General features: G+C 40.4%; 1 protein-coding gene across 2 annotated transcripts in view; it reads right to left on the reverse strand.

Annotated features, from left to right (window-relative positions):
* Nucleotides 1-1,402: 1,402 nt before the first annotated feature.
* The window catches only part of syt14a (synaptotagmin XIVa), a 35,922-nt gene continuing 9,877 nt past the window's right edge, over nucleotides 1,403-27,447 (reverse strand). The window contains exons 2-8 of one of the 2 annotated variants that reach the window (XM_037747254.1): nucleotides 23,446-23,598; nucleotides 19,703-19,930; nucleotides 10,452-10,723; nucleotides 9,924-10,373; nucleotides 9,490-9,679; nucleotides 8,070-8,126; nucleotides 1,403-3,087 (exon numbers count right to left, since the gene is read on the reverse strand). In XM_037747254.1, coding sequence (XP_037603182.1) covers nucleotides 2,774-3,087; nucleotides 8,070-8,126; nucleotides 9,490-9,679; nucleotides 9,924-10,373; nucleotides 10,452-10,723; nucleotides 19,703-19,930; nucleotides 23,446-23,545 — 1,611 coding nt within the window. In that variant the 5' untranslated portion in view covers nucleotides 23,546-23,598 and the 3' untranslated portion in view covers nucleotides 1,403-2,773. The remainder of the gene's footprint in view (nucleotides 3,088-8,069; nucleotides 8,127-9,489; nucleotides 9,680-9,923; nucleotides 10,374-10,451; nucleotides 10,724-19,702; nucleotides 19,931-23,445; nucleotides 23,599-27,447) is intronic. The other variant, XM_037747255.1, reaches the window with a different exon arrangement.

The raw sequence follows: 27,447 nt of genomic DNA on the forward strand, positions 1-27,447 counted from the left end.
ATATAACATATCTCAGTCTGTCAGTGCTTCCAAAAACTGGTGTTTTCTAAAAATATCTAACAATGTGAAATGCTTATTTCTTCTCAGAGATCACTACTGAACTTCATCTCGACATCAACCGTTACACTTCCACTGTCAGGTTACATGTCATGAGTTTTATTTGCCTGACAAAAATGTCTAAAATGATGGAGTTGATGTTTTGTTTACTTAAGTTGAGGCTCGGCAGTGTCGACTGAGAGGGATTCATTCAAGTGTAGTAATTCAGCTGAAGTCTTCAAATTAATTCTTCATAAATTCACTATAAAACTAGTCTAAAATGACCACCGCTTCCGCCTGGCCTTCCAAATATCTTTCAACATGCCTCCGTCCCCATAGAGTCCCGCACGTTTGAATGCAACAGACAATTGCAATGAATTTGCAGTAGACACATTGGGATGTAGCAAGTTAAGCTTTGGCAAAGTAATAATCAGCAATATTTTCAACATGGTGATTTAAAGTTAGGGTTGGTAATGTTCTTCCAAAACACATTTGTTATATTTGTTGAAATTATCATTACATCCCGAAAGCAATCAATAAATCAAATGCTCTGACAAAAAAAAGGAAAACAAATCCGGTATCTGTGGCTGTCGCAGGAGTAATAAACCCATCCAATCATTTAATTTGGCCAAAATGAAATGACTGGACGGGCTACCTGCCTGCCTGCCTGCGTGCACATCACCAGAGTTTTCCACTAGCTGCTAGCTTGACAGCTGTAAGTACTACCAATAGCCATGTTCATTGTTTACGTTCATAGAGTGCTACAGGAATAAGTCCTAAAACCCGGAAATGAGTTAGCATTTTAGCACTTCCGGTTCCCTCGTCTGAGAGTCAATTCTTTTTTTTTTAATGGGTTATTGGTAAGATGCACGAAACATTTTGTTCTACGACATAAAATACATTAATAAATATGAAGCTTTGACGTGTCTTCAAAAAGACGGATGCTAACTAGGGCTAAATGAGACACAAAACAGCATCACGCCGACTTGTCTGCCTTTACAGCCTTGTTGCGTGTTCTCGCGTTCATGCAACTGTGGTGTAGTTCGTTTATAGCCTAACGTTAGCTTTTACTACTGGCAATTACATTTACTCTTCAAAAATCATAAAAGTTGTGTTCATTTGTGAAGATTATTTTATGAAACAAAACATGTAAGTATTATAAACAAAATTGTTTTTTAGCACAGAGCTTATTTTTTGCAATAATCCAAAACGCAAAGGAACAATACCGTTGGCTTTTTTGTCGAGGGAACCCAGGGCGATTCTAACTTCCTGGTTGGCCTACAAAGATACGTCATCCCTGGAGCACTCTATTACGATATGTTTACATACATAATGATAATTATGGGAGAGTGGCTTTGGAGGGAGGCCTGAAGGGACGGGCTGTCAATGATGTCTACTTGGCGACTTTCTCGCTAGATTTAGGGACTTTTGGAGCTAGTGCTGCTGCTCGCTACTTTCATTGGAAAAGAGCACAGAACATTGGGTTGGGTTTTTCGGTTCGATCATTTTTAAAAATCTAGCTGGTTTCTCAAGATTACCAACCCTAACTTTAACCTAAATTGTATCCATGTTCAATTCATGAAACTTGTCTCACTAATGACTTCCCTGGACGGAAGAAGTAGTCTACGTTTCTGGCCCAAAACACAGATTTGATCGTGATCGATACATGACGAGTGATGGTAGCTTCATGCAGCCACACCTCTGGCTTAAACAACAGACATCTCTGTTACCTTAAATATTGATTAAGAAATGACAAAGCACCAGTTAAAGATTGGAAAAATAAATAATTTTCTGTAAATATTTATTTAGACTTAGCCAATCAAAAACTGTGGGTGTGGTTTGTTTGTACTGTTAACGTAAGCAAACAAACTCATAACTGTCATAGGATTTTCATTCAAATGTTGCCTGACGACTGTAACTCTGGCTGCTTTATGGTAATACATGACAATCACCTTTTTCCAATTAAGCCATGTCCACTTCAAACCAGTGAGAAAAACAAGGAGCAAGAATACTAATATAGAAATCTCTCATGTGAAATAACTGCAGTGGAATATTTTGTGTACGAGTTTCATAGTAAGAAACTGAGAAAATTTGTTGTCAAGGCCTTTAACAACGGTGCTGCAGAATCCATGACAAAACAGAAAATAATTACTACTGATTTGAAAAGTGTCCATGCATGTCCATGTTCTGACTTCTAAATTGAAAGCTATTTCCTTGGTCAACTCTTAAATTTATGTTTTAAACTTCTTGTATACAGACAGAAAAACAAATGATTCATGTTGTAAACCTTTCTGTTAAGATTAAAGGATAATCCTGACGTCAGTTGTTTGAGCTGGAGGTGTGGATACACAAAATTACCAGACAATAGTTTACTCAACAACTTCATCCAGGACCTGCTTCTTTTAACGGTCCCAGCTCAACCAGTTCAACAGACAAAAAAAGAGTGCCATCTACAGAAACTTAAAGGCCATTACAAGGCAAACCATGAAAAACAATTACATCACGATACAAGCCGTATGACTAATCAATGGCTGTCAGTGATTTTACAAACAACGCCATGACAATGCTTTATGCTGTGCCACGTTAAGAGTGCGGACTGTGTCTTTCTCTTCATCTCCATTGACCCTGGTTGCCTGGACATCTGTCACATCCCTTTATCCCAGCTGAGCTTACACCCATTTCTCGCCCGTCTGGGATGACAACTGCTCCGCGCAGTTGTCCTCGCTTCCTCTTACTGTTAGGACTCCAACAAACTGTGCCAGCGGCAAACCTGCTGTCCTTTAGACTCTTTCATCTGAGTCCAGTGGGTGAGCTCCTCCTCTCCGGAGCTGTTGAGGCCAAGCGAAATCCAGCCGATCATCTCCTTGCGCTTCATGCTGCGCTTGTTGTAGACGGAGAGGATGAGCGTGACGTCCGATAGCTGGAAAAGAGCTACCTGGAAGACAAACGTCTCTTTGTAGGTCGGGTTGGGCTGACCTCGACGGATGGACGTCTTACACTTGGACATCTCATGGCCCATGGAGTTCAGTAAGGTCAGCTTAACATATGTATCTGAGCAAGAAACAGGTGGAGTAGACAAATTAAAGCGGAAATGATGGAAACCTTTAGATATATTTTTAAATGTATGGCACCTAACTTGGATCATCTGTGCAAAATCCTCATGTTCCTCCGGTGTATTCTCTTTGAGTTAAAGCATTACTACCTGCTGCAGCTGTGTTTCCTCTGCAGCGAAGCATGACCCATTTTCCCCACAAAGCATTTGTTCTTGTAATAACATCACGGCAGTTGATGTATAAGATCATGACCACATAGGATGCGTTTTTTCTCCTGATCAAACACACAATGCAGCTGTGAGTGTTCCTGATAACAGAGTGAGAATTCAAAGGGTGCGAGCAGCGTTACTTCTGTCTTGTTGCTATGCAACTACTGTATGTCTAACCTGAAGTAGGGGATAATGGTGAAGATAAAGATGGACTAGAAAAAGTTAGCGATGCGTCTGCCTGTGCTTAGAGGATGAGGAGCAGCTTCTAAAAACAGATGAGGTAGATCAAATTAATGTTCCTCATCAGGAAAGCCCTCCAGCAGCGACTATTATTTTCCCTGACTTTGATATAATGTCAGTGTCATGACATAACGTGCACAGACTTTTAGAGCCCCGGGCAGTGTCCCAAAACGTGCTCTGACCAAAACGTGATGCAAACAAATGAGAATGTGCAAAAACATGTACTAAGTTAGTGGTGGTCCCCAACCTAATTTCCTTGAAGCCTCCCCTACTTGCATCTAAGGAAAAGCTGAGCCTTATTTTCTGATGTCAAACAAAATCTTCAATTTGAAAAAGGTGATTCAGTGTATTAAATGAGTTAAGTCTTTTTTTTTATTAAATCAACTTTCTTAAATGAATATAACTCGTCAGTTCCGTCAACATTAATAAAGTGATGACATCTTGACGGATTCGCCAAGTGAATGTAGTTACATAGTATAATCTTTTTTTTGTAACAACTTAATTAATTTAGTATAATAGTGTTAGAACGGGAATTGTGTGAAAAAATGCTTGCCTCCCTTTGTGTGCAGCGAGCGAGAGAGCAAACTGTTTTTTGACCGCTGTGAAAATGTTGTTTTTTAAGGGCTTAAACGGCAACAAATATTGATTAAAGTAGAATATTTTGTTAGATAAAAACTAGTGCGGTCAAAGTTAACACGATAATAACACGTTAGCGCAAATTCATTTTAACGCAATCGATATTTCGGAGGTTGTAGCCTACCGGGCTCAGTTTTAAAGCTAGAGTGAAGCTACTGGTATCATATGAAACTACAAAACCTAAGGAATCCATTGGTACAAACCATGTCAGACTAGCTTGTCGCGAAGAGGCTAAATAACGCTCCAAACTTATGCTGAATTTTGGTGAGGAAAAACTGGCACGGCCATTTTCAAAAGGGTCCCTTGACCTCTGACCTCAAGATATGTGAATGAAAATGGGTTCTATGGGTAAATGCAGTACCTGTGAGGGTTTCTGAACAATATTTGTCATTGTTTTGTGTTGTTAATTGATTTCCAATAATAAATATATACATACATTTGCATAAAGCAAGCATATTTGCCCACTCCCATGTTGAAGAGTATTAAATAGTTAACCAATCTCCCTTTAAGGTACATTTTGAATAGATAAAAAATGTGTGATTAATTTGCATTAATCATGATTAAATATTTTAATCAATTGACAGCCCTAATAAAAACATGTTGTGAATTTTTGGAAATTATTACATTTATCTTTTTCAATACATTTGGACTTTTGGACTTCACGCTCTGAAGTTATTGGAAATCTTTGGATCACACAAGTCGGAAACAATCCTCTGCAGCCACCACTGGAATCTAATTCTACAAATAGTATAATACTAGCCTGATCTTTATCCACTACTGTGCAGACATGATAGAATGTGGCCTACTAAGTCGCAAAAAAATATATCTTTTTAAATTGTTTTATGTACAGAATTTTTTATAAATTATCCAGTAAATTTTATGATTTTAGTTATACAGGTGCAAATCTAATTTTGACAACCTCAGAGCAGACAAATCCTGGCACACGCCCTGTGATCTTTGGCACCCACTGATCCCAGGTTGGGAGCAACTAAGTGACTGGTGCCTTATTCTAATACGTCGCGACAATGGTATTAACTTTTCTGACATGGCACCAAACAATAAACCTAGCTCAACATCCTTATAATCAAGTAGAAAACATAATCTTTGCACACGTTTCACATTAGCAGTTATGTTACTGATAATCTTGGTCTGTGTGACATGTCCCATCTTTTCCCCCAGCTGATTCCCTTCTATCTATCTATGCTATTTTATTGTAAATCAGTGCATCTTCCCAAAAAATCATTCCCAATAAATCTCATTCATTTCGCTGCAAAGAGGAGAAAAGGAAAAAAAACACTGGCATTATCAAGTGATTCTACATTCACACTTTCCTTTTTCACTCCTCATTTCCCTGCAGAAATCATGATATAAACTGAAGCCACAAATCCAGCGGAAAGTAAACGAGGCAAGACTGGCAATCACAATGGGTCTTTGAGAGTGTTTCGCCCCTCGTCTACAACCGTACTCCATAATAATGCTGTGTATTATGTTCCTGTCTAAGAGGGAGTGTAAGGAATGAATTGCCGAGGCTTTCATGCTGTCGAGTGCCAGCTGCCTTCCAACGCCTAGCTCACCGCCTTGAATCACACATTCAGTTGCTCTCTTTGACATAAAAGCACAGTGAAAAAAATAGCCTTGATTTCTTTTTTGACTGCTGCTGAATGGGCTCTGTAGAGCCGTGGATGTCTTAAGTGGTCAGTAGCGGTGATGCATGGCTCTTTGGTATTGTTGCTGAATGAGAGGGGCTGCGACTGATGATTAACTTGACTTGTCGGCTTGGTACTGTTTTGAAATTATAGAAAAGGAGCTGTGAAATTGCTCTGCATCTTTCACCGCGCTCTTTCCACTTTGTGAGACGCACAAAGTCAATCAAGGCCTTCATAAGGATTTTGCACAAAGATTTTTTTTTTTCCCCATGTTACCAGATGTGACTATTTTCCAAACGCAATTTATATACAGTACGTGGATATGCTATTCAGGAAGGCACAAAACAGTATCGAAATCTGGCAGCTAGTCATTAGTTACAGACATTCATAAATACAAGGAACACAGCAATTAATGGGAGGACAGTACAGTGTGTCTTTTAGATGAATATTTATGCTCTACTCTGTCACAGAAGTCCTGTTTCTGTTTCACATGCTGTAATCACAACTGAAAAAATGTAAAATTACACCGAGAGCATGCCAAAGTGCACTGTTTGAATAAAAGCAGCAATCAATGACGCACAGCATTTCCTTCTAGCTGGCCAACAGCCACCAAGCAAACCGGATTGAGTTAGCATGAAGTGTTACTTCTGAGTGAAAACATGAAAGACTTGCAGGCATCACTGGCACGCACACAAGACACGACACAGGTAGTGGAGAGTGGTTGCTGGGCTCGATGAGTCACAAGACATACACATTGAAAAATGAAGGGAACGAGGTTTACAGCAAGCAGCCATCTTCATGGATAAGTGTTTCAATTATAAAGTGTGTGTGTGAAGGAGTTGCAATGAAAATTGACAAATTAATATGTTATCTCTCATTTGTTTTAGGGCTGTCCTCGACCAAAAATTCTCAGTTGACTAACACTCGTACGATTTTTTCGACTAATAGAATAGTTGATTTAATTGACAGATCTTTAAAACTGAGTTTCTCTACAAAGAATCACAAAAAAGTACCAATTTAAATCTAGTGTTTACCAGAGATGTGCTCATAACTTTCATTAAAAAACGCATTAAAAAACAATCGACTAAAGAAATCTTAGTTGACTGATGGTACATGTCCACAGGGACTTTTTTTTATCCCGGGGGGACGTGCCGCTTCCCAGCATTGGACGCTTGGTGGGCTGTCACTAGAAACAAGGCACTAGGCTCCTGATTGGACGAACGCTTTCCCTCCGTTGGCTGCTGCTCCCAGTTTTCAAACCGGAAACAGTATGGAGGCTCATTTGGAAACTTTCTTCTCTTATTTCACAAAAATAGTTCACCAAAATGTGTTTCTGAGAACATTTGAGGCGAGAAATAAGCCATGCAGCTGCTGAATCTGTCTTTATTTTGGATTGACAACGTCGAACGCCCGAGATTTATATAAAGTAGACTAGCACGCAACTTTATGCAAATGTGGAGCGGGCGTGGTGATGCTCCGTTTGCAGGGCTGCTTACATAGACAACGAATGGGAAACGTGGAAAGCACGGAGGCTGTGGACACGTACCATAAGGCCACAATGGCCGATTAGTTTTAAATGTATGGCACCTAACTTGGATCATTTCAACTAATTTCATAATCAACTAAGAAGGGGCAGCCCTAATTTTTTTAAATCTATATAAAACCGAAGCATAAAAACGACAGGTTGTGTTTATGTCCTGCACTATTTCTTGGCGCAGTAACACCCAGACAATCAGCGGAGATGGAGCGGAGGGATTTTGTTACTCCCTGTCTCCAGTCTTTATGTTAAGCTAAGGTAACCAACCGCGGGCTGTAACTTCTCAAAGTGGTATTGATCCTTCTCATCTAACTCTCGGCAAGTAAGTGAATATTCTTATATCCCAAAAAGTAAAACTTTCGTTTTATGTAAAATAAACAAATCCAAATTAGAAAAGAAAGTGACTGACACACATTTTTAGCACTTTTTGGCTCTTGTGCTTTTCAATTTCTTGGTTGTCACATTCTTTCATTTCCTCACAAATCATTAATCTTTCCAACTGTTTTTTTGCGAAATAAATGTTTTACAGATATTATCATGGAACCCGGATAAGCAAATAAAATAGTTAGAAAAGTAAAGGATGTAAAATTACAAATGTTAACCAATGGAAAATGCTCTGTGTTTGATCGACTGCATCCATGAAGATAGTATGAAAAGGGCCACAATTCAACAGTAATCACACCTCACTTTGCAGGCAGGGACAGAGACTCACCTCTGATAATATAAACCTGTCCACCTATCAAGTGTTTTAGACAACAGAACAGCCCATCTGACAACAAGGGTTGGACAGCAGTAAGAGAAAACAACGGACCAAGATGTCAAAAAGGCAGTAGGGTGAGAGAATTTCAAGGTGCAGACATAATAGAAGATGCAAGGAAAGAGAAACAGGGTCAAAAGGCCGACAACATTGCACAAAGTTCAACAGTTTTTGTTTGAACATGCTGCTCAGACCCCTGGAAACTGACCAGTAAATGAGGAAACCAGGGATCAAACCAGAGGAAAACTGAAAAGCAGGCAGTACAGCGGAGATAGATCAGATTATCTCTCATTTGGAGAAGCTGTGCCTAGTTTCTCTCTGGCTCAGTCTTAGTTGGACAAATTAAAGCAAATAACATTTATTACCAGCCGCACTGCGACAGCTACGCTAGTATTGTTTTCACTTTGTGAGTCTGTGTGTGTGTCATCATGGCAAAATGTGGTCCTGGAGACACCTAATGTAGTGGGAGCTACCATAGGAGCAGTTTTGAGTACTTTGCCAAGTGTTTTTAGACCTTTTCATTACCATTCTGTTGCTAGGGCAACAGCTTTGGTCCAAGTTTACTTCCTGTCAGCTTGAAAAGGTCTATATTTATGTCTGTCTATGTGCAAATTTTCTCAACTCAATAGCGTTACCATAATGGTGTAAGATGCAGTCATGAAACTTTTACAGGTGTATAGTTGAGATTGAAATGAAGGTTGAGTTTGAAAATGGCCATGATCCAAATAAGGACACCGGAAGGACCCCCCCACACCACTTTTGAGAACCCTGGCCCGTTTTGGCATCACAAAACTTTACAGGTTTGTAGTTGAGATCAAAATAAAGGCCAAGTTTGAAGATGGGTGAGGTCAGAGCAAGGATGTCAGAAGTAGGGGCGTGAGAAGTGGGTAAGGGGCCATTGGTCCCCGCCACTTTACAGCCCTGGTTCGATGTGGCGTTGCGGTTGGTGTGATCCCATCACAATATGGTCTCTAGTTTAATATACATTTAACAAAGGTCTTTCATATCAGTTTTGACATATTTATACTAATTTACGTGGAATGAATGAGTTGTATACTGACGATATACTAGTATACTTAAAAGGCTAACACACAAACAAAAAAACAAGTTGGTGGCCTGTATGGATTGGCAATCTTTATAAACTACAAATTTTGAAGATTGGTATAGAAAAGCAGTATCATTGTTTGTGACATTTGCTGTAGAAGCAGATTAGAGTGGCGTTATCACATGATACATATGTAAGGCTGCCTAAACATACATCCCTATGCACAGGTTCAACTTGTCATTTTCCCATCTGAAATAGGTCACAAATTGTTTACACTCTTCACTGCTCTCTTTGGCAAAGACTCAAATAAAAACGTTTTAGAGTACTTACTGGGTGGCTTGTTGGCAGCCAGGTTCTTAAAATGGATGCCTTTGATGATCTCCACAGAGAGACGTCCTGTTGTGGCGTTGTACACCAGGCCCACGAGGATCTCCGGTGTGGATGTCTGGCTGACTGACTGGAATGATGAGGCGCTTTCACTGCATGTCATGTCGGAGAGGCTGACCTGGGATTCGCCACCCTGGAAATGTTTGCACACATTCAGAAAAATTGGTATATACTGTATCTAGTTCAATATCAAGAATGTGTATTAGTTCCTAATACTACTTTAGTTCCTAACACTATCACCAGCAAAACCCAGTGTACAAATGCATTATAATTCTAATGACACTACTTAGCTTCGTCTAAGGCTGACAGCTGGTTCAGCAATTAGCGAGGTGTTTAGAGAGCGCTTGAAAGCCAACACCTGCTTTGATCGTTCTTACCGGAAGGGCACAGCACGGGTCTAATGTGACCGGCACCGACATTTTGCCCTGAAGGTTGAGCTTGGTGAGGTAGAGCACCTTTTCCCCGAGCACCTTCTCCTTCTTCATCCGCCGCATGCTGTACAGGCGGAACCGGATGGCGTAATTGCTGATCATCTCCGACTCCACGTGGCTAAAGCGGAAGGTCTCGGTGAAGATTGGGCACGGACCTCTCTGGATTCCTGTCTTGGCTCTCTGCTTCTTGGTGGGCAGCAGCACCAGGTGGACCTGCCAGGAGATGTTGCCAGTGCGTTTTAGGGCGGGAAGATCCGACACTGCCATGATGGTGACCGCCAGCTGCTGGTCCTCTGAGTCGTAGTCATACACCACGTCCAGAGTGCCATATTTTGCGACCGGATCTGGTTCGTAACCTTTAGGGAGCCGAGATGCTGATCCACGGGCTGACATGTCCTAAAGAAACCAGTGAGATGTTCAATGTGCAATATAAAACCTCAACATGCACATCTCTAGTCATATCTGGTATTTTACCTCTGGGCTGAGGACAGCTGTACTGTCACTGGGTACATCCTCCTCGTAGCCCTTGTTGAGGTAACTCTCGGTCTCGTGGCCGTCGCTGCACTCGCTGGGGCATTTCCCAAAGGACAGGTGGGGACTGCCGCTGGTGTAGGACAGATCACACTTGGCGTCTCCCAGGTCGGACAGCGTGCAGGACATCCTCGGAGAGCCGTTCTCATCCTGATAGGGAGGCGGCTGAAGCTCGTCCAGCGGCGGCGTTCGTCTCATCCTCTGGATGCAGTTGGCTGGTTGAGAGGAAGTCAGGAGAGAGATCACAATAATGTACAGATTATTATCATCATAATGATGATTATCATACAGTATGATCTAGGATTTGCATTTGAACGATGTGGATAAAGTCAACCATGGCTCTTTTTAGCCAAACCAGCAGCAGTACTCTAGCAATGGCAATGTTGGTCGGTTGGATAGGTTAACTACTTGGGTCCAGGGTCAAATTTCTCATTGGAGGGATTGCCATGAAATTTGATACAGACATTCTTAGTCCCCAGAGAATGAAGCCTACTGACTATGACTTTTCTTCTTCTACACCCAGACATGCCCACTTTATGATAATCACATGCAGTTTGGGGCAAAAACCATGCATGTTTTTGCATGTAGTATAAATGTCTTATTTTTGCCTATTCTGAAATGGTGTATTTCCGGTGTGTTCTTTATACTATGACAGTTTTCCTAAAATTAAATTAAAAAAATATCACCATGCTTACAGTATCGCAATATATCGCTACTGAATCGTTAGCCCTGTGTCATGATACATATTGTATCGCCAGATTCTTGCCAATACACACCCCTAGTGCAGCATTGCAGCTAAAAGCAGCCTCCCCATCTTTGGATTGGGGATGTCGGGAAGAACAGTATTTAACAACATATGCTGATAAGTATTGGTTTAATTTAGAAGCAGACCGAATCGCCCTTTCAAATATTTTAATCCATTTATAACAACAATGCCAGATAACAGGAGACAAGATGGAGAGAGAGTGTGTGGACTCGTGTTGTAATGAGTTTACAGAATTAACACTAGAGTACAACACAGCAAAGGCTGAATATACTGACAGTGAAGGACTCATTACTAAAGGCTTACACAGTCTTAACGCTTATGTACTTCTGCATTTTATTTGATATTTTATTTACTGAGGTTAGAGTAAATGTTTGATGTGCAGCCGCACCTCGATGCTTAGGTATAATTCAGATTCTTATTTTCTGGTATAATGTGCGTCGTTCATGTAATTCTTTAGCATTGAGTCATACAATGACTGTCGGCAATTTATCATATATTTCATTTTCCCTCTGACAAATGAGAGCTCATTCTGCCCGTCCTTGTGAGCATAATGCACTCTCTGAGAGGAATCTTTTGAATGCACAACCTAAATAAAACATCAGATATGCACCATTAAAGGACTGAACTGAATACTTCTTAATCTGCCACAGATTTCATGCCTCTCACCTTTCTAAATGATTCAGTTTGCCTGGAAGGCAGGAGAATGAGGCTATACCGAGAGTCTCTGTGGCACTTATAAAAGAACGCTGAATAGTGTTGTCAGCTGCATTCTCAAATCTGCCTCCCTTGTCCAATTTGGATTCACAAAAATTGAGCAGCCGATGCTAATACTCCCATAGGGACACTGGCGAAGAGTTCTTTAAACCCCGGTCTCTTGCAAAACAAAAAAAAAAAAAAAACTGAAAGAAAGAAAACAAAAGATGAAGAAGAATATAACTTGGGGGAAAAAAAAAAAACCTTTTTCTTTTTCTGTCTCCATAACTTTTGGAAAAAGCCAACACTGTGATGACGTAACCTTCTCCAACTCATTGTTCCAGCTTTCTCCCAAGTTCTAGAAACTTTCACTCTTAATAATGTCAGTGTGAGACACCACCTCAAAGTGGCACATAACAGTGGCAGGATGGAGGCAAAGAAGTCTTAACTAAGTGTCATGGAGGGCTTGATAAAAGGAGCAAATCCATTTTGAGCAGCTTTTTTCCCGCTGAGCCGGGGGCGGTTGATTTGATGGAAGCTGCTGTGTAAAAGCACTACTCTTTTCTCCAGCCCGCTAATTGGGATGGTTACCATTCCCCCCTCTCGTCTAACCCGCCCTTCCTTCACAGAGTTTCATCCCCCTCTGTACTGGCAGTCGCCTTGTTTTGCCGTCTTGTACCTCTGTACGTGGGAGAAACAGTTTGTGCTTTTGTGAATCTCGACTGTGAAACTCAGGTATAAATATCTTAGGTGACAAATGAGCGGAGCGGCACTTCGTTGTCCTTTCCATGGCGACAAGGACCCCCCTCCTTTAGTGGCCCCTCATCCATCTTGCACCTTCTAGTTTTACAAGACAGTATGTCGAGATTTCACAAAGCAACAGTTAAACATTACGACTATCAATCAGTAGCTATCAATAATGCAAGCAGTAAAGGCTTCAACTGCTTTGGGCAAAAGGCCCGCATCAGTTTATGTAGGATGCTACTGTTTTATGAATGTTTGTAACACAATTCACCCTGATTTAAACACAGCAATGTATGACTGAGGTAAATTCAAACAAATAGTAAGCTATGATATATATATATTATAGTATGTTTTTATAGATCTGTACATGGCTACACAGTAAATACACATTGTGTAAATGGATTTACAAGGTGTTTTGTTAGATATGCCTCTTTGTGCGTGCCTCTGAGCGCCGGGAAAACACAAACACACTTATTTGGAAATGATCTGAGCTATGTGGCTCCTCTGTTCATCAACTGGCTTCATTTCTTAACCTCAACCTTGGGAAAATGTGTTCGCTTTCTGTCAGAGAGTAAAGGCCTTTACACACCGGGGGGGGGGAGGGTTGGGGTGTGACGAATAAGCGGCACGAATATGTGAAATACTCGCCTGCGACTATTATATGTCTAGGGCTTTTATTGTGAAAGGTAAGAATGGAAGGAGCGGATCGGATCCTTGAAAGAAAAAAAAGTTTGCCGTCGTGGTTTGTGATTGGTTGATGCCTTTATTCATGGTGCGAAATCATCTCATGACATTATCAATAATTGATAAATAAATAAATGATATCAATCTCATGTCCGTGTGTTAAATATGGAGCTTGAGTCAGGATACAATTAGCTTAGTTTAGCATAAAGACTGGTATCAGGAATATGGGGAATGTTTGAGGGAGTGATGTGTTGAACATCGACTGGTGGAACTAAATCTGGCTGTTAAATAACTACTGAAAACTTTCTCAATTTTTTATTTGTACATGTTTCAGGAAATGCTACCATTTCCTCTGGCAAGCTGGATGCCTGCATTCCATCGCCTGATTGGCTAATCAGACAGTACTTGTTAGTTGACTTTTGAAAGAAATACTGTCACTAATACTCCTAGTGAGCAGTAATGTGCTGCACCGTCAAAATTCAAAATACGTTATTTTCCTCTCCTGCAAATGACCCCATATACCATACCACTGTGAGTTCTCGTAAAGGGCACCAAATGTTCCTAAATGTGTCCTCTTAAAGGAATAGAACATGAAGGAGACTGTTAGCTTAGCACCAAGACTGGAGTCAGGGGGAAAACAGCTAGTCTGGCTCTGTCCTACAGTAAAAACATCCACCTACCAGCACCTCTTAAACTCACTAATTAACATGTCATATGTTACACGGGGAGAACACCGGGTCAGCTGTATCGGGCCCTGGGTCAAGGGAGGGCCCTCTAACCTTTAAATAATCTGCTGGAATAATTTCTCATAAATTCATAATTGCAGAAACCTTATATAGTATTTGTGAATCACATAAAAGCTTGTTATTTTTATTATTTATTTCCTTGACATAGTGGTCGAAAACAATGTTACTTTCCCTCCCCTACCTTTTCCCAAAAAATGGTTTGGTCTGTCATGCATTTCCTGACCTCTTGCGTCACTCGGGGCATGCTTCGTAGTTTGTTTACATACGTTGACCTCAGCAAGATGGCCGCGTGGTCATTCTTCCTGATTCTGTAGCTCGTTTGTGAAAGTGAAATGACAGTGGTATCAACCTTCTCTCATCAAGAAAGCAAATAAATGTATTTCTGAATATGTCGAACTATTCCTCTGAGACTTGTTCACAATGCTCACTTACATGTTAGGTCATATTTACCTGTATTTTCTCCATGAACAAAAAGTATTGAGATCTACAGTGTTACTGGACCGATTGTTAGCCGGTGAAGTGGAAGTATTGGAAATCCTTCCACCCAGAAAGCCAAGTTTTCTAGCATTTCTCATCTAAAGTAGCATATTAGACAAAGTTAACAACTCATCATAATGAAAACAAGTTTTAAAATGAAGCCAAGCGCACTTTTTTATGAATTAGTCTGTTCGAATCATTTCGCTGACACTGAAATAATTCATGAAAAAAAGTATTGTGTCCTCATCGAGCGGTCATGACAGCACGCTCACCTCAGAGAAGAGAACGGAAGTTGGTCCAGACAAACCTCCTTTCTTTCTCACTGCTTACATCCTATTTTGGGAGGCTGTGCGGTGCCACCGGGGGTACCCGCCTCGCCTGATTCTGCAGCCTCTGCACAATCCTCCTCATGTATAATACATATGTCCTGAGGGTAAAGCTCTTCATACTCGCAGACAAACACACGCAGCAGTGGGAGTCGAGAGAAAATAACACAAGCGCCTCAGAACTTAAACGACAGGTTGTTTGAAATGAAGTGGACTCTCTCAGCTACGTCATTGAAACTACCTATGTGTACGTTTCTAATAATATTTGTCTATCCTGGAGGGACCTGATGTCAGGACTGGTGTGAGGTCACTGCGTGGTCATTGCTGATCAGTGATGGCTCGGTGGGAGAGAGAACCGCAGCCATCAAAGCCTTACCTCGGGGAGGAAAATAACGAACCTCTAGTAAAGTGCAGCCCTGGACGGACAGAGTTCTCGCTCCACTTCCTCTCCAGGCTACGGATCAGATTAGTGTGTTTATTACAAGTAAACGGATGACAATAATCTGATGATCCAAACAAGTTTAGAGAAACTGCAAACGCATCTGAATTTCCCTCCAATTTCTCTCAGTGCCCTCGTTTTACTTTACAGAAAGAAATAATCTCCTTCCAACGTTGAATATTCTATATAATCCTTCAAACCTTTAAGGCAAAATTTGACGCACACAAAAACAAACACTAGATCTTTCATAGCTAAAATGTTGTTGTATAAATAAACCAAGAAAATTTCAAATTATTGCTGTCGGGCACACATGACTCAAATCCCTGCCTCTCTCTCTCTAACAAGGAACACTGGCTACATAATGTTACTGCTACAGAAAACAAGTCAGTGATGACTTTCACCAAAAAAACAAAATGTCTTGAATCTAGTGTGACCTGTTACTTTGACATACATTAAAGGAACAGTAGAACAGTAATCCTATCAAGTCAGATCACCACAGATTTTCTCAAAAAGACCCGTTCCCCTTAAATTAAGAATGTAATAATACAGCAAATTTCCTTACAAACATGACACCAAAACACATAGTGAATCGTCTAAGCCAGTGGTTCCCAATCTAGGGATTGGGACCCCGCGATGGGTTGCAAGATACATTTGAGGGGTCTCAAGATGATTAACAGAAGAAGAAAGCAGGTTTATGCTTATGATTTCAGACTAACCCTCTATAGTCTTTGCTTTTTGTTCTTATTGAATTACTTATTAATTGTATTTCTTTGGGACTCTAAACATCATTCTAATAAAAGAAAGGAACAAATCAGTCATGGGGTTGGAAGTATAGCTGAAATGATTCCTCGATTAATCGATTAGTCGATCCACAGAATTAAATACATTTTGATGAATAATTTGTCATTTCATTCTTTTTTTTCAGGCAGAGCATTCAAGCTGAATATTCACTAGTTTCAGCTTCTCAAATATGAGAATGTCATATACAGTATGATAGTAAATTGAATATCTTGGACCGCACGAATAAAGGACATGAAAATACGAAATGCCCGACTATGAATATTATATGTATGTATAGGGATTTTATTGTTAAAGGTAAGAACGGAAGTGGATCTGGTCTGCGCTGCCTTTGTCAAGGTTGAAAGGAGTAATAAAGTTTGCCGACCTGGTTCGGACTAGGGAGCCTCCGTGTTTCATAAATATAAACACAACTTAACCCGTTAATTCCGCACAACTTTATTGGCTGATCCCTTTATTTGCGGTGCGAAAGCTCAGAAGAATGTCGCTTTTTCGTCGCATAATATTCGTGTTCTGTGTCGAAGTACAAAAATAACACTTAAAAAAAAATACATTGATGTGCAAATTAATCACACGAGAAAAAAAGGCCTTTAGTCGATTAAAACAAGCAATTCTTCATAATGCACATTTTAACTATATTCACACATTTACAGACAAAACAATGAATCAAATAATTGAGTAAATAATCTGAACATGTTTCGTTTTAAAGGTTCCAAAATAAAGAAGGTTGGGAACCCCTGTTCTAAATAGTGGTCTAATTTAACTACATTGCTGTTTAAAGCTTTATTTGACTGACTGTTAATTTGGATAAACTGAACAGAATATTATGAATAATTTACAGACATCGTGCACAAAACTAATGGAGAATGATTTAAATTTTGCTCTGAATTTGCCCTGCAAGTGGACAACAGCTAATCAGTAATGCGTTCTGTTCTCACTCTTGTCGGAGAGCCACTTGACAAGAATCACTGATTAGCCTCAAGCCAGAAAATGAAGAACCACTGTGGCTGTGAGACAGAAATTAAATTAGGCTATTGTGTTCCAGTTTGGATCTTATTATTACAAAAGCAAAAATCATCTTCAGGAATGTATATGCGACCAAAATGACCTGAAAATCCGAATATGTTATATCACTTCACAGCCCTTCTGGTACCACATATCTGAGGATGACAGGGACCATCTAGTGGTGATGAGGAGACGTACAGCTTTTTGCAGCACTTGCGTAACGCCAACCTTGTTCAGAGCGTTGCTTTTTTACTAATGGAGTCAGAAGCATGTCATGCGCTATTTATCCCTCAGCTACACATTCAAAGATTGCTTTAAATAGCTTGTGCCAGACACTTGGCTTGCCTTGGATCCCACTGTCTTATATAACACAAAGCTGGTTCAGACATGATTCACAGATTGAGGACCCTGCCAAAGATTAGATTGTTTTTGTCTTTGAAAAACACTGTCAGACATTAACACGGCTGATTTCTTGTCGGAGGATGTCGAACGCAAGCGTCATGTCAGATTTGCATCTTTGTACAAACAAAAATACAATGTTATAGTCTGATACAGTTCTGCAGGATATCACCACCTCTACTTAAAAAAAGGATCAGGTGTATGTTACATAAAAATCCACAACATCCAGGTTTACATGTACAGTTCTTGTCACTATTTTTATTGACTCACAATCCTTATTTTGTTCTAAGTTTGAGCCCTTCGTGCTGATTTCCTTCCTTCCAAGAAATAATACATCTTGGAGCTCACACTTACTCATGCACTTAATGAAAGTTATGCCGATTTTGGGCCCGATCCCTCCTCCCGACAATCGTCAGCAAAGCCCCAATTTTTTGATGGTTCTAAAGATTATCTTTCCAGATATTCCTGTGGTGTGAGGTATGTTAAGAGTTTTTTTTAAATCCCCCGATCGTCACGGAAGTCCATTCTGGCCGCACCGATTTCAAATCGTAAATATTAAACATGTTCATTATTTACTATCGGATATCCTGTTGTGTGTGGGGAACCCCGAGGACAGCCGATGACGCAGTCACGTGGTAAAGAACGATAGCCAATTGGGAACCAAGCTGACGGAAGAACAACCACCGCCGTCTTGGTGGCCGTGGCTAATACATGAGCTAATGCAAAAGCTCATGCACAAAGCAAGTAATAGTATGATGGACCTCAGAAGTGGAGGAGCAATTTGTTAATTTGTGGCAACAACAACATGACTCTTTATCATGTCTCCATGACTTCATCCATCCAACCCTGAATTTTCAGTACAGAGTAGTGAAGAAACTGAGATCACTAATTCTTCCTGACCATCATCCACCATGTTTGTTTACACTAAAGTCACGTTTGATCGCGAGACATTTTGTGAGATTGACGTATTTTTAGTCGATACTCTTGTTGTCCATGAATGGAATCTGTTAGTGTGTGGTGTGCTGTTTTGGTCAAATTGTTGCTCACCACACACTATAGGAACAAAACTGTTAGATTTAACATAAAATGTCATTATGTGTGGGGTCCCACACATTTTCAAATTCTATTAGTGTGGGCCAGCCTTAAGACGATAAGATTGATATACCACTCTCATGTACATGTGCAGTATGTCCGGTAAATGTAAAGCTACAGCTAGTTATCTTAGCTTAGCATAAAGACTGGAAACAGTTAGCCCGCACTTCTAAAGCGTTGAACTTTATAGGTGCTGGTACTCTGGACAGAGCCAGGCTGGCTGTTAATGCTAAGCTGTAGCATCGTACTTAAACATAAGACAGTCGTATCGACCGTCTTATCTAACTCTCGACAACCGTCATGAATAATCCCAAAAATGTTGAACTATTCCTTTAAATGCTTGCATCACAAAGATTTTCTTCTCAGCCTCTGGTTCATATTATAGCACCATTCCGCCTGAACATAATGATTGCAGCATGATGTCAAGTGTGTTACACGCCCTAAATGATTGATTCGACGTTCATGGTGCAAATGGAGTGTGTATGTCAAATATCAGACTGATCCAAATAGGTCAGTGCCGGTGTTCTCCTGTGACTTGGTCTATGTTGAGATAAAAGAAAAACCTGCCCTTCATCCGCCACGGTAAACGCCTTGTGATGGTGAGTCGGGCAGATGGGAAACAGAGATGCATGAAAAAAAGAAAAAAGAAAGGAAAAGTGCGAGGCTGCGGCTGTGTAGATTATGCAGACAGTTGACTGTTTCACAACCCTCCCACGGAGAGTGTGCTGAACGGGAGCTTTGCTTTGATCACCTCTCTGGATTAACTGACAGTGTGTGTCGGCGTGTGTACGTTGTGTGTGTGTGGCGCATTTGTGTTTGTTGGGTCGGAGGTGCAGAAGAGTCTGTGAATTTGGCTCAAGCTTACTGCAGTGATAAGGGGGAAATAGCTGTATTAATCTATAAAATGAGTGCAACTTCCCCTTGTTGAGGCATCATATCAAAGTGATTATGAAGAGCAATAGCCTTACAACTGCACTGTCTCTATATATGAGTAGCAGCAGGGAAGAATACTAGTTTTGACCTACCGTCCTCAGCCGAGGCTTCGCTGCTGTAGCCGTCATAATCAGCAGTCAGAGGGCTGTACTTCTGACGGCTCTCCCAGCTGAAACCTCCTGCGTGTTTGGTAGTAGCGGCCGCCTTGGCTCCTCCCCGCAGGCCTTGGGAGCGGCTGACCGCTTCCTGATACTGACCCATCAGTTCATCCTCGCTGTCCGACGATGAGGCCTGCGGGTCGGCATCAGCGTAGGCCTTGTCTGTTTGGGGGTAAAGAGAGATGGCCTGGTTACTGTGGGGCAGCCTGAGATGTGCAAGATCAGGTAGACTGGCAGCCTCTACTGGCCTCAAGCCTGTACTTCACTGCTTTGTTAAAAGATGAGTTCTTAATCTCAATGAGACTGCCTGATCAAATAAACATTAAATAAAAAGGCAAATATATCTATATTTTTCCCAGGTACAATTCCAATGTCCAGAAATGTATCATCGCCTTTTATATTTTGAATTTTTTCTTATTTAATTTAATTTTGTTTTACTTTATTTTCCTTTTTATTGTTGTTTTTTATTGTGTTTTAATCATTTCTTCATCTTATGCAAAGCTTTTTAAATCGCCTCTCTGTATTGAGGTGCCAGACAAATAAACTTGCCTTTCCTAAAGGTTTAAACCATTATTTTTAAATCAGGGCTGTCAATCGATTAAAACATTTAATCACAAATAATCGCACATTTTTTATCTGTTCAAAATGTACCAACCAGTCCTGCACCAATAAGTGAGCTGCAATAGATTGTATTTTACATGTTTTCTTAATTGCATTATACTATATATTAAACTGCTAGTGACATCTGTGAAATTTGATAGAAAGAAATGACATTTACTTATTGTTTTTCAGTACAAATGTATGAAATCCATTCATCCATTCATTGCAGCGTAGTGTTTGGTTGTGGCAGCTGTTGCTGATTGGATCATTCTGAACAGAGAGCTGCAGATCATTCAGTCACAGCTTTGTTACGGTGCTGCATTTAAAGAGACATCTGCACGCTCACCCTGCGATGCTATGTTCTGTATTTTATTTCATCTCTCCTGCGTCAAATGATCTAAATGATCCTTCCAGTGTTTTGTACATTCAGTGAGAAAATTACAAGAGGTCATGATTCATTTTGTTTTATGGTTCTGGGTGTCACAATGTCATTCATTCTTAAAGGATGATGATGATGATTGTCCATAGTTAATCATTTATCTGTTCAAAATGTACCTTAAAGGGAGATTTGTCAAGTATTTAATACTCTTATCAACATGGGAGTGAGCAAATATGCTTGCTATATGCAAATATATGTATATATCTATTATTGGAAATCAATCAACAACACAAAACAATGACAAATATTGTCCAGACACCCTCACAGGTACTGCATTTAGCATAAAAAATATGCTCAAATCATAACATGGCAAACTGCAGCCCAACAGGCAACAACAGCTGTCAGTGTGTCAGTGTGCTGACTTGACTATGACTTGCCCCAAACTGCATGTGATTATCATAAAGTGGGCATGTCTGTAAAGGGGAGACTTGTGGGTACCCATAGAACCCATTTCCATTCACATATCTTGAGGTCAGAGGTCAAGGGACCCCTTTGAAATTGGCCATGCCAGTTTTTTCTCGCCAAAATTTAGCGCAAGTTTGGAGCATTATTTAGCCTTCTTGGCGACAAGTTAGCATGACATGGATTCCTTAGGTTTTTTATATGGTGCCAGTATCACTGTAGCTTTAAAACTGAGCCTGCTACAACCTAAAAATCACAAGTTGCGTTAATGCATTAAAAAAAAATTGCATTAAAGCCTTAATATCGCGTTAACTTTGACAGCCCTAAATACAATGTATCCTTTTCCACACAAATCCTATATAAAAACATGTTAGAATGAACCAAACCACTCTGTTGATGTCACAATGTCTACAAGAATTAGATATGGCAGTGTGTTTTTATTCCAGGGCTCACAGAGAAGGTGATTCATCGCTCTGACTTGTGACAACAGACGACTTTATGGTCACACAAACCCAACACTGATCATGCAAGATGGTGAAGCAACGCCACCAAAGCATTCAACCCCATCTACTCTTCTTCATGGCATGAGTCACAGACATTTGCACACAACAGCCACATTAATCAAAATGACGAGCTCAAAGGGAATAATTCAACGTCGTGGAGAAGCAGGCCGACTTGTTACAGATTCTCATAAGACTCTTTTTTTGACACCAATGTTGCCATGAATTTCTGTCCATGATTAGACACATTATGCAACAAAGTGCCTTGTTACGCAACAGAAATATATTTATAGAAAGATAAGTAATATATTGTTAATGAATTGTGGAATACAAGTTTGTTAGATAAATAAAATGCAGTCCGATGGAAAAATTATGTCTTTGTGAAACTTAAATATTCACTGTCTCTGTGGTGATTTTTGAGGCTATAGTTACATAAAGTGGAGGTTTTTCTAATGTTTGGCCTACATGACGGGGAAATGAAACAATGAAAAACACCAACACCAACAACACCATTGCTTACACATCGTCCAACCGCTGAAACACCAGATGTAGTTTCACATTTGTTCCAGCAGGGGGCAGCAGAGCTTTAAAATGACTCCAGCCAGAGCTGCGCTGTAACAGACTGAACAATCTCTCCAAGATAACTGTATTTGCAAAGTGTGTTTAGTTTCAGAGCATAAAGAATAAAAGATTTTGCATCTATTAAAAAAAAACTTTAGTCTAAAAAATACCAGTTTCGGCACAGAAAGGACAGTAGAGACATATTCCTTCAGAAGATTGCTTTAACGCAATTTATGAAAAATAAACACAATCGTCCCATGTTTCCATTAAAACAGTCATCGTGCAAAAAGATAAACTGGAAAAGACACCAAGAACAGTCGCCTCACCACTTTCTACTGCCTCCCTCTGTTTTTAACTGAATGTTTACCAGGTGGCTTCTCAGGGTGGAGCCAACTCCCTGTGCGGGCTCCCTGGGGCCACCAACCTTTTAAACTTCTGAAGCCCTGTGGATGGCTGACAAGTAAACAGGCCTACATCTGTCAGCGGCATTAATCCCCTCATGGGTTGAGAAAGGCCAGTGCCAGTGGAAAGTGGCCCCATGCAGAGGTCAGGCCTCTCGTGCTGCGGTCGGTGGCATGGGTCCATCATTTTATGGAGCGGCTGGACGACACAAATGACCCCAGTCTGGCTTTTCTAGGGCCTGGATGGAGCCCAGGGTCACATAGGGCCATGGTGACGTTATTAATCTGTGCCTTAAACTGTGTTTTTTAAAATTTAAAATTTTAATTTATGTATCCTTTAAATGTATTTGATATATTACAGAAATTAAGTGCATCTACTTGTGGTTAATTGTGGATATAGTATATGATGGCAGTCCTGTCCTCAGCTGTCAGATGAATTGGAAACATAATCTGAAACAGACATGATCTCAAAATGTTATGTGTCCAAGATGTCAGGCATTTTTCTTTGGAAATTGCAAGAGGCCTAAACTTACCCAAAACAGTGTAAAGTGGGGTACATCATGGACACATAGCTCACAATTGGGTCCTGTATTATTGGTTGGAAGCACTCCAAACTGTACTAGAAGCATACAAAATTTAATTTGCCCCAGGGCATTTGGGGAACAATTAAAAAAACATATGATTTATATGACATGTCGAAATGTGCCTTGAAACCTTGAAGCACAAAAGCACAATAAGTGCCCATCAGCACGGATAATGTAAATGCAGACTCACCTTGGTTCTCACTTTTTTTCCTGAAGTCATCAAGGCACTGAAGGCTCCCTGGGTTCTCTAGTGACAACTTGTTGTTGACGTACCAGAACAGGAGGGTCATGAGGATGATGAAGAGTCCGATGGCCGTCAGAAACCCCAGCACCTCCGGAGAGACTGAGACAACAGAGATTCAAGTTAAAGCTGCTGCTGCTATAAATATCAGAACACTATACTGTCAAAAAATGTTGCTATAATTTTGGTGAACAAATGAGACAATGGCCAAGCGCATTTCCCAAAATGTTGCACTGCTCTTTTGAATTTGTACGATAAAAGTTAGAAAAGTAAGCAAACATGACAATTGGCAGCAGGAATACTGCTTTTATGGTATTTTTTATGATATTAATTATGGTAACCAAGACGGCTTATTTTGGCCATAAAGCAAACCATCATATTTAAGTTCCTGCCGGTACTACTACCCCAACCTTCATTACTTCATATTGTTCTCACATTCCCACAGCTTTATGCATCCCTGAACACACGCATTCATTTTTTTAACGTCTGTATAGTGTAGAAAAGAATTAAGAAACACTTGACATCAAGTATAGCAAATTATATATTTAAATGGTGGAAGTGCCACAGAATAATTTGTGATATGATTTGTCAATTATAACAATTTGTTTGTCTTAAATTAGAAGAAAATTACAACTAAATTCATCGACAACAGTTAAGCAGTTTAAAAGCACTGTGTGTGTGTTAAGGAAGTAAAGATGCGCACGCACACCGCAGAGTTACAGAAGTCGCACAGCTTGTTTGACCTACTGTCCCTGTTGGAATAAAACTGAACACCATGAAACATTAAAACTTATTTTGTCTGTCATTTTACTTGGGGGGATTTTTGTAAGAAACTACTGTCTGCCAAAAATCCCACAGCACTCGATGTCACACAGTCAGCTGCAGCAGAAGTTGACGTTTGCAAGCAGAAACGGTTTTGGAAAGGCATCGGGTTTCCCTCCGGCACAGATTAAAAACCAGCAGGGTGTGCTGGGCACAAACACACCGCCGCTGGAACAATTTAGAAGCAATTCATAAAGAAAGCTGGAGGAGCGCAGACAAATGGTGCATTCATGTGCTCCTCAGATGGTCCCATTTCCTGAGTTGGTAAGTCGTTCTTCCTACTTTGGGGTGTTCATGCTTTAAATCATATTGTTATGGACGCTACAAAGACGATGTGTTGTATTTTATTGCTTAAACAAATCTTGTTCCAACTTGAAGGGGCTATCACGTGACTTTTCTCAGTCAAGAACACATTTATTTTTGCTTGAATTTTACTCCTACACTTATTTCTATATGTGAAATTGTTGTACACTAATATTTAAAATGTACTGGTGATTTTTGTATGGTATTTCTTTACCCTTTTGGGTGTGTATTTTATACACGTAAGCCATTATAGGTTTCTGACACACCCTCACACGTATTTTACATTCCTTTCACGTGAATTGTATTTCTATTTATTGTGAAGCAAGTAAACATAAACAGCACAAATGCCCTATCTCACAATAATAATGAAAGTGAAACATAATGCGCGTACAAACAAACAAACGGACAAACCGAGCGGAAAGCATAACCTCCTTGGTGGAGGCACCAAACTGTATGTTTACCTAACGTTAGCAGATGTGTTTTCTTGTTGGAAATACAATTTCTGAGTGAAGGATTGTTTTATGTGGGTTTTAGCAGGCAGCTGCCGTCCGTTCCTCCCGGTGCGGCACTGAATCTTTTAGTGGTACCGAGTACCAATAGGAGCCAATACAGAAGGACATAAGAGTGTAAAGGCCAGTAGAATCAGTCTTCTTAGTAATGTGAATTAGTGGTTATTGATATTTAAATGAATGTGGTTGGTTCATGTTCAAAGGCAGCATGATGCACTTTTACAATATAATTAATGTTATTAATGCAAAACTCCTCTGTCTTTCCCCTGCCCATCTGTTTTCCATGTTTCCCAGTTACCTGGCAGCAGGGGATCATTAGGGCCAACACCTGGTCCCAGTGTTCCCAGTCCAGAAAGCCCTGGCTGTTACAGTCTGCTCTCTCTCTCTGTCGGCCGTGCTGCTGCTGCAGCTCCCTTCCTTCTCCTCACAGGCACCCGTTTGCTTTGGTTTAGTATTTTGCTATATAGTATATAGTTTATCCTTATGCATTGTTTTGCACCTTACAGCACACACACATCCATCACTCATGCACACTTGCACTGATGACATCTAGGGCTGCATGTAACGATTATTTTCATTGTCTATCAATCTGTCGATTATTTTCTCGATTAATCGATTAGTTGTTTGGTCAATAAAATGTCAGAAAATGTCAATCAGTGTTTCCCAAAGCCCGAGAGGACGTCCTCAAGTATCTTGTTTTTTTCCACAACTCAAAGATATTTAATTAACCGTCATAGAAGTGTCTCCCTTTTTGTTATTGCCACCTGAGCCAGGTTGTAACAACCTTAATAAGTAGATGAGAGACACAGAGAGGGAGAGAGAGAGAGGTAGAGAGATTGTGTCACTGTAGAGACACAACTGGTTTGTTGCCATAGCAACAGCTTCCCGCGCAGCGTCACTCCAGACTCCAGACACACAGGCAAGTCAGATCTCATTAAACGCAACACCGACTGCCACACATCAGAAGATACGGTTTGGTTTAGAAACAAATACCAGATACGCACATAGGAATCATAAAAGCAGAATGAACCCTGTTGATGAAGACAATCTGAGGTGTATGACCTATGAATCTGTATGACCTTCTATCTCATATTTGACCTTCTAACATCTTAATGGAGGTGTTGTGTCATCATCGGATGTAGGTCACAGGGGAGACTTCCCGTCTTAGCTATCAGAACATATGTTTTTCTGTTGTTCTTCTCTCTGGTAGTAGATCAACCCTTAAAGGGGAACTACACCCATTTTTTAAACATTCATAAATGTTATTCCTATGGTCTAAGACAGTCCAAAAAGTATTAGAAACATGAACAACTCTCTCCAAAATCCCAAAACCAGAGTGTTATAACTCAAATTTGTGATGTCATAGGGTATAAAGTGTGGAACTGCTCCATAGGCAATGACCGTAGGAATAACATGTATGAATTTTGAAAATGGGCATAGTTCCCCTTTAATATCTTTGTCCTCAACCGCTGCCGACAATTTAATGTAACCCTTTCAAACTTAAAATGCTAAACCACAATAATTAACTAGAAACATTTTCACATCAAAGACCTCGACAAAAGTTCAGGAGCAATCAACCTTCAATTCCAGAGATTGAGTCTCCCCTCCTGCCGGGAGCTCAGGAAATTAATTTGACATTTTAACACTGGCAAAATAATAGGCTGCAATCAGGGACACACGGAGGATGAGTGGGTCACTGGCTGTTCACAAGCTGTCACACATTAAAAGACAGAAGTGCTTCATAACACTAAAATGTCCCTTTGAGGGTAATTCCTACTTTATTTTCCCGTCATAATGAGAATTGGCTGAACTAAGCAAATAATGCTGAGAAGAAACAACTGACATCAACATGTCAGAGAGGGGCTGCAAAATGATGCGCATGCTGTGTGTGAAAGGAGCGTAGCATCGGTGCAAACTGCTGTCATGTAACAGTCGCTATACGCAGACTGGATGCTGTCTTATGCTGTCAGTAGAACTTATTGTCCAACAAGTAGGGACACATTTGACACATCATTTTCATAGCTTTAATAGATGAGGCACTGTCCATAATTTAGGGAGAGAAGTTGCGAGTGGCGGTAGAGAAAGTAGGAAAAAGTCGCAATTACAAATCTGTCTGCTACTTCAGCACCACGGACAGCGCCATGGATTTGTCAGCACAGTTATGCTGCGTTCACAGACTACAAGTAGGGCTTGGCGATATGGCCAAAATCTTTTATCACGATATAGGTCATTTCAAATCTAGATAACGATATATATCACAATATGGCATGTTTTCTGGTAATTCAATAAATAGTCTATATAAAATAACCACATGGTA

The sequence above is a fragment of the Sebastes umbrosus genome, chromosome 16 (assembly GCF_015220745.1).
Source record: "Sebastes umbrosus isolate fSebUmb1 chromosome 16, fSebUmb1.pri, whole genome shotgun sequence".
Taxonomy (NCBI): Eukaryota; Metazoa; Chordata; class Actinopteri; order Perciformes; family Sebastidae; genus Sebastes; species Sebastes umbrosus.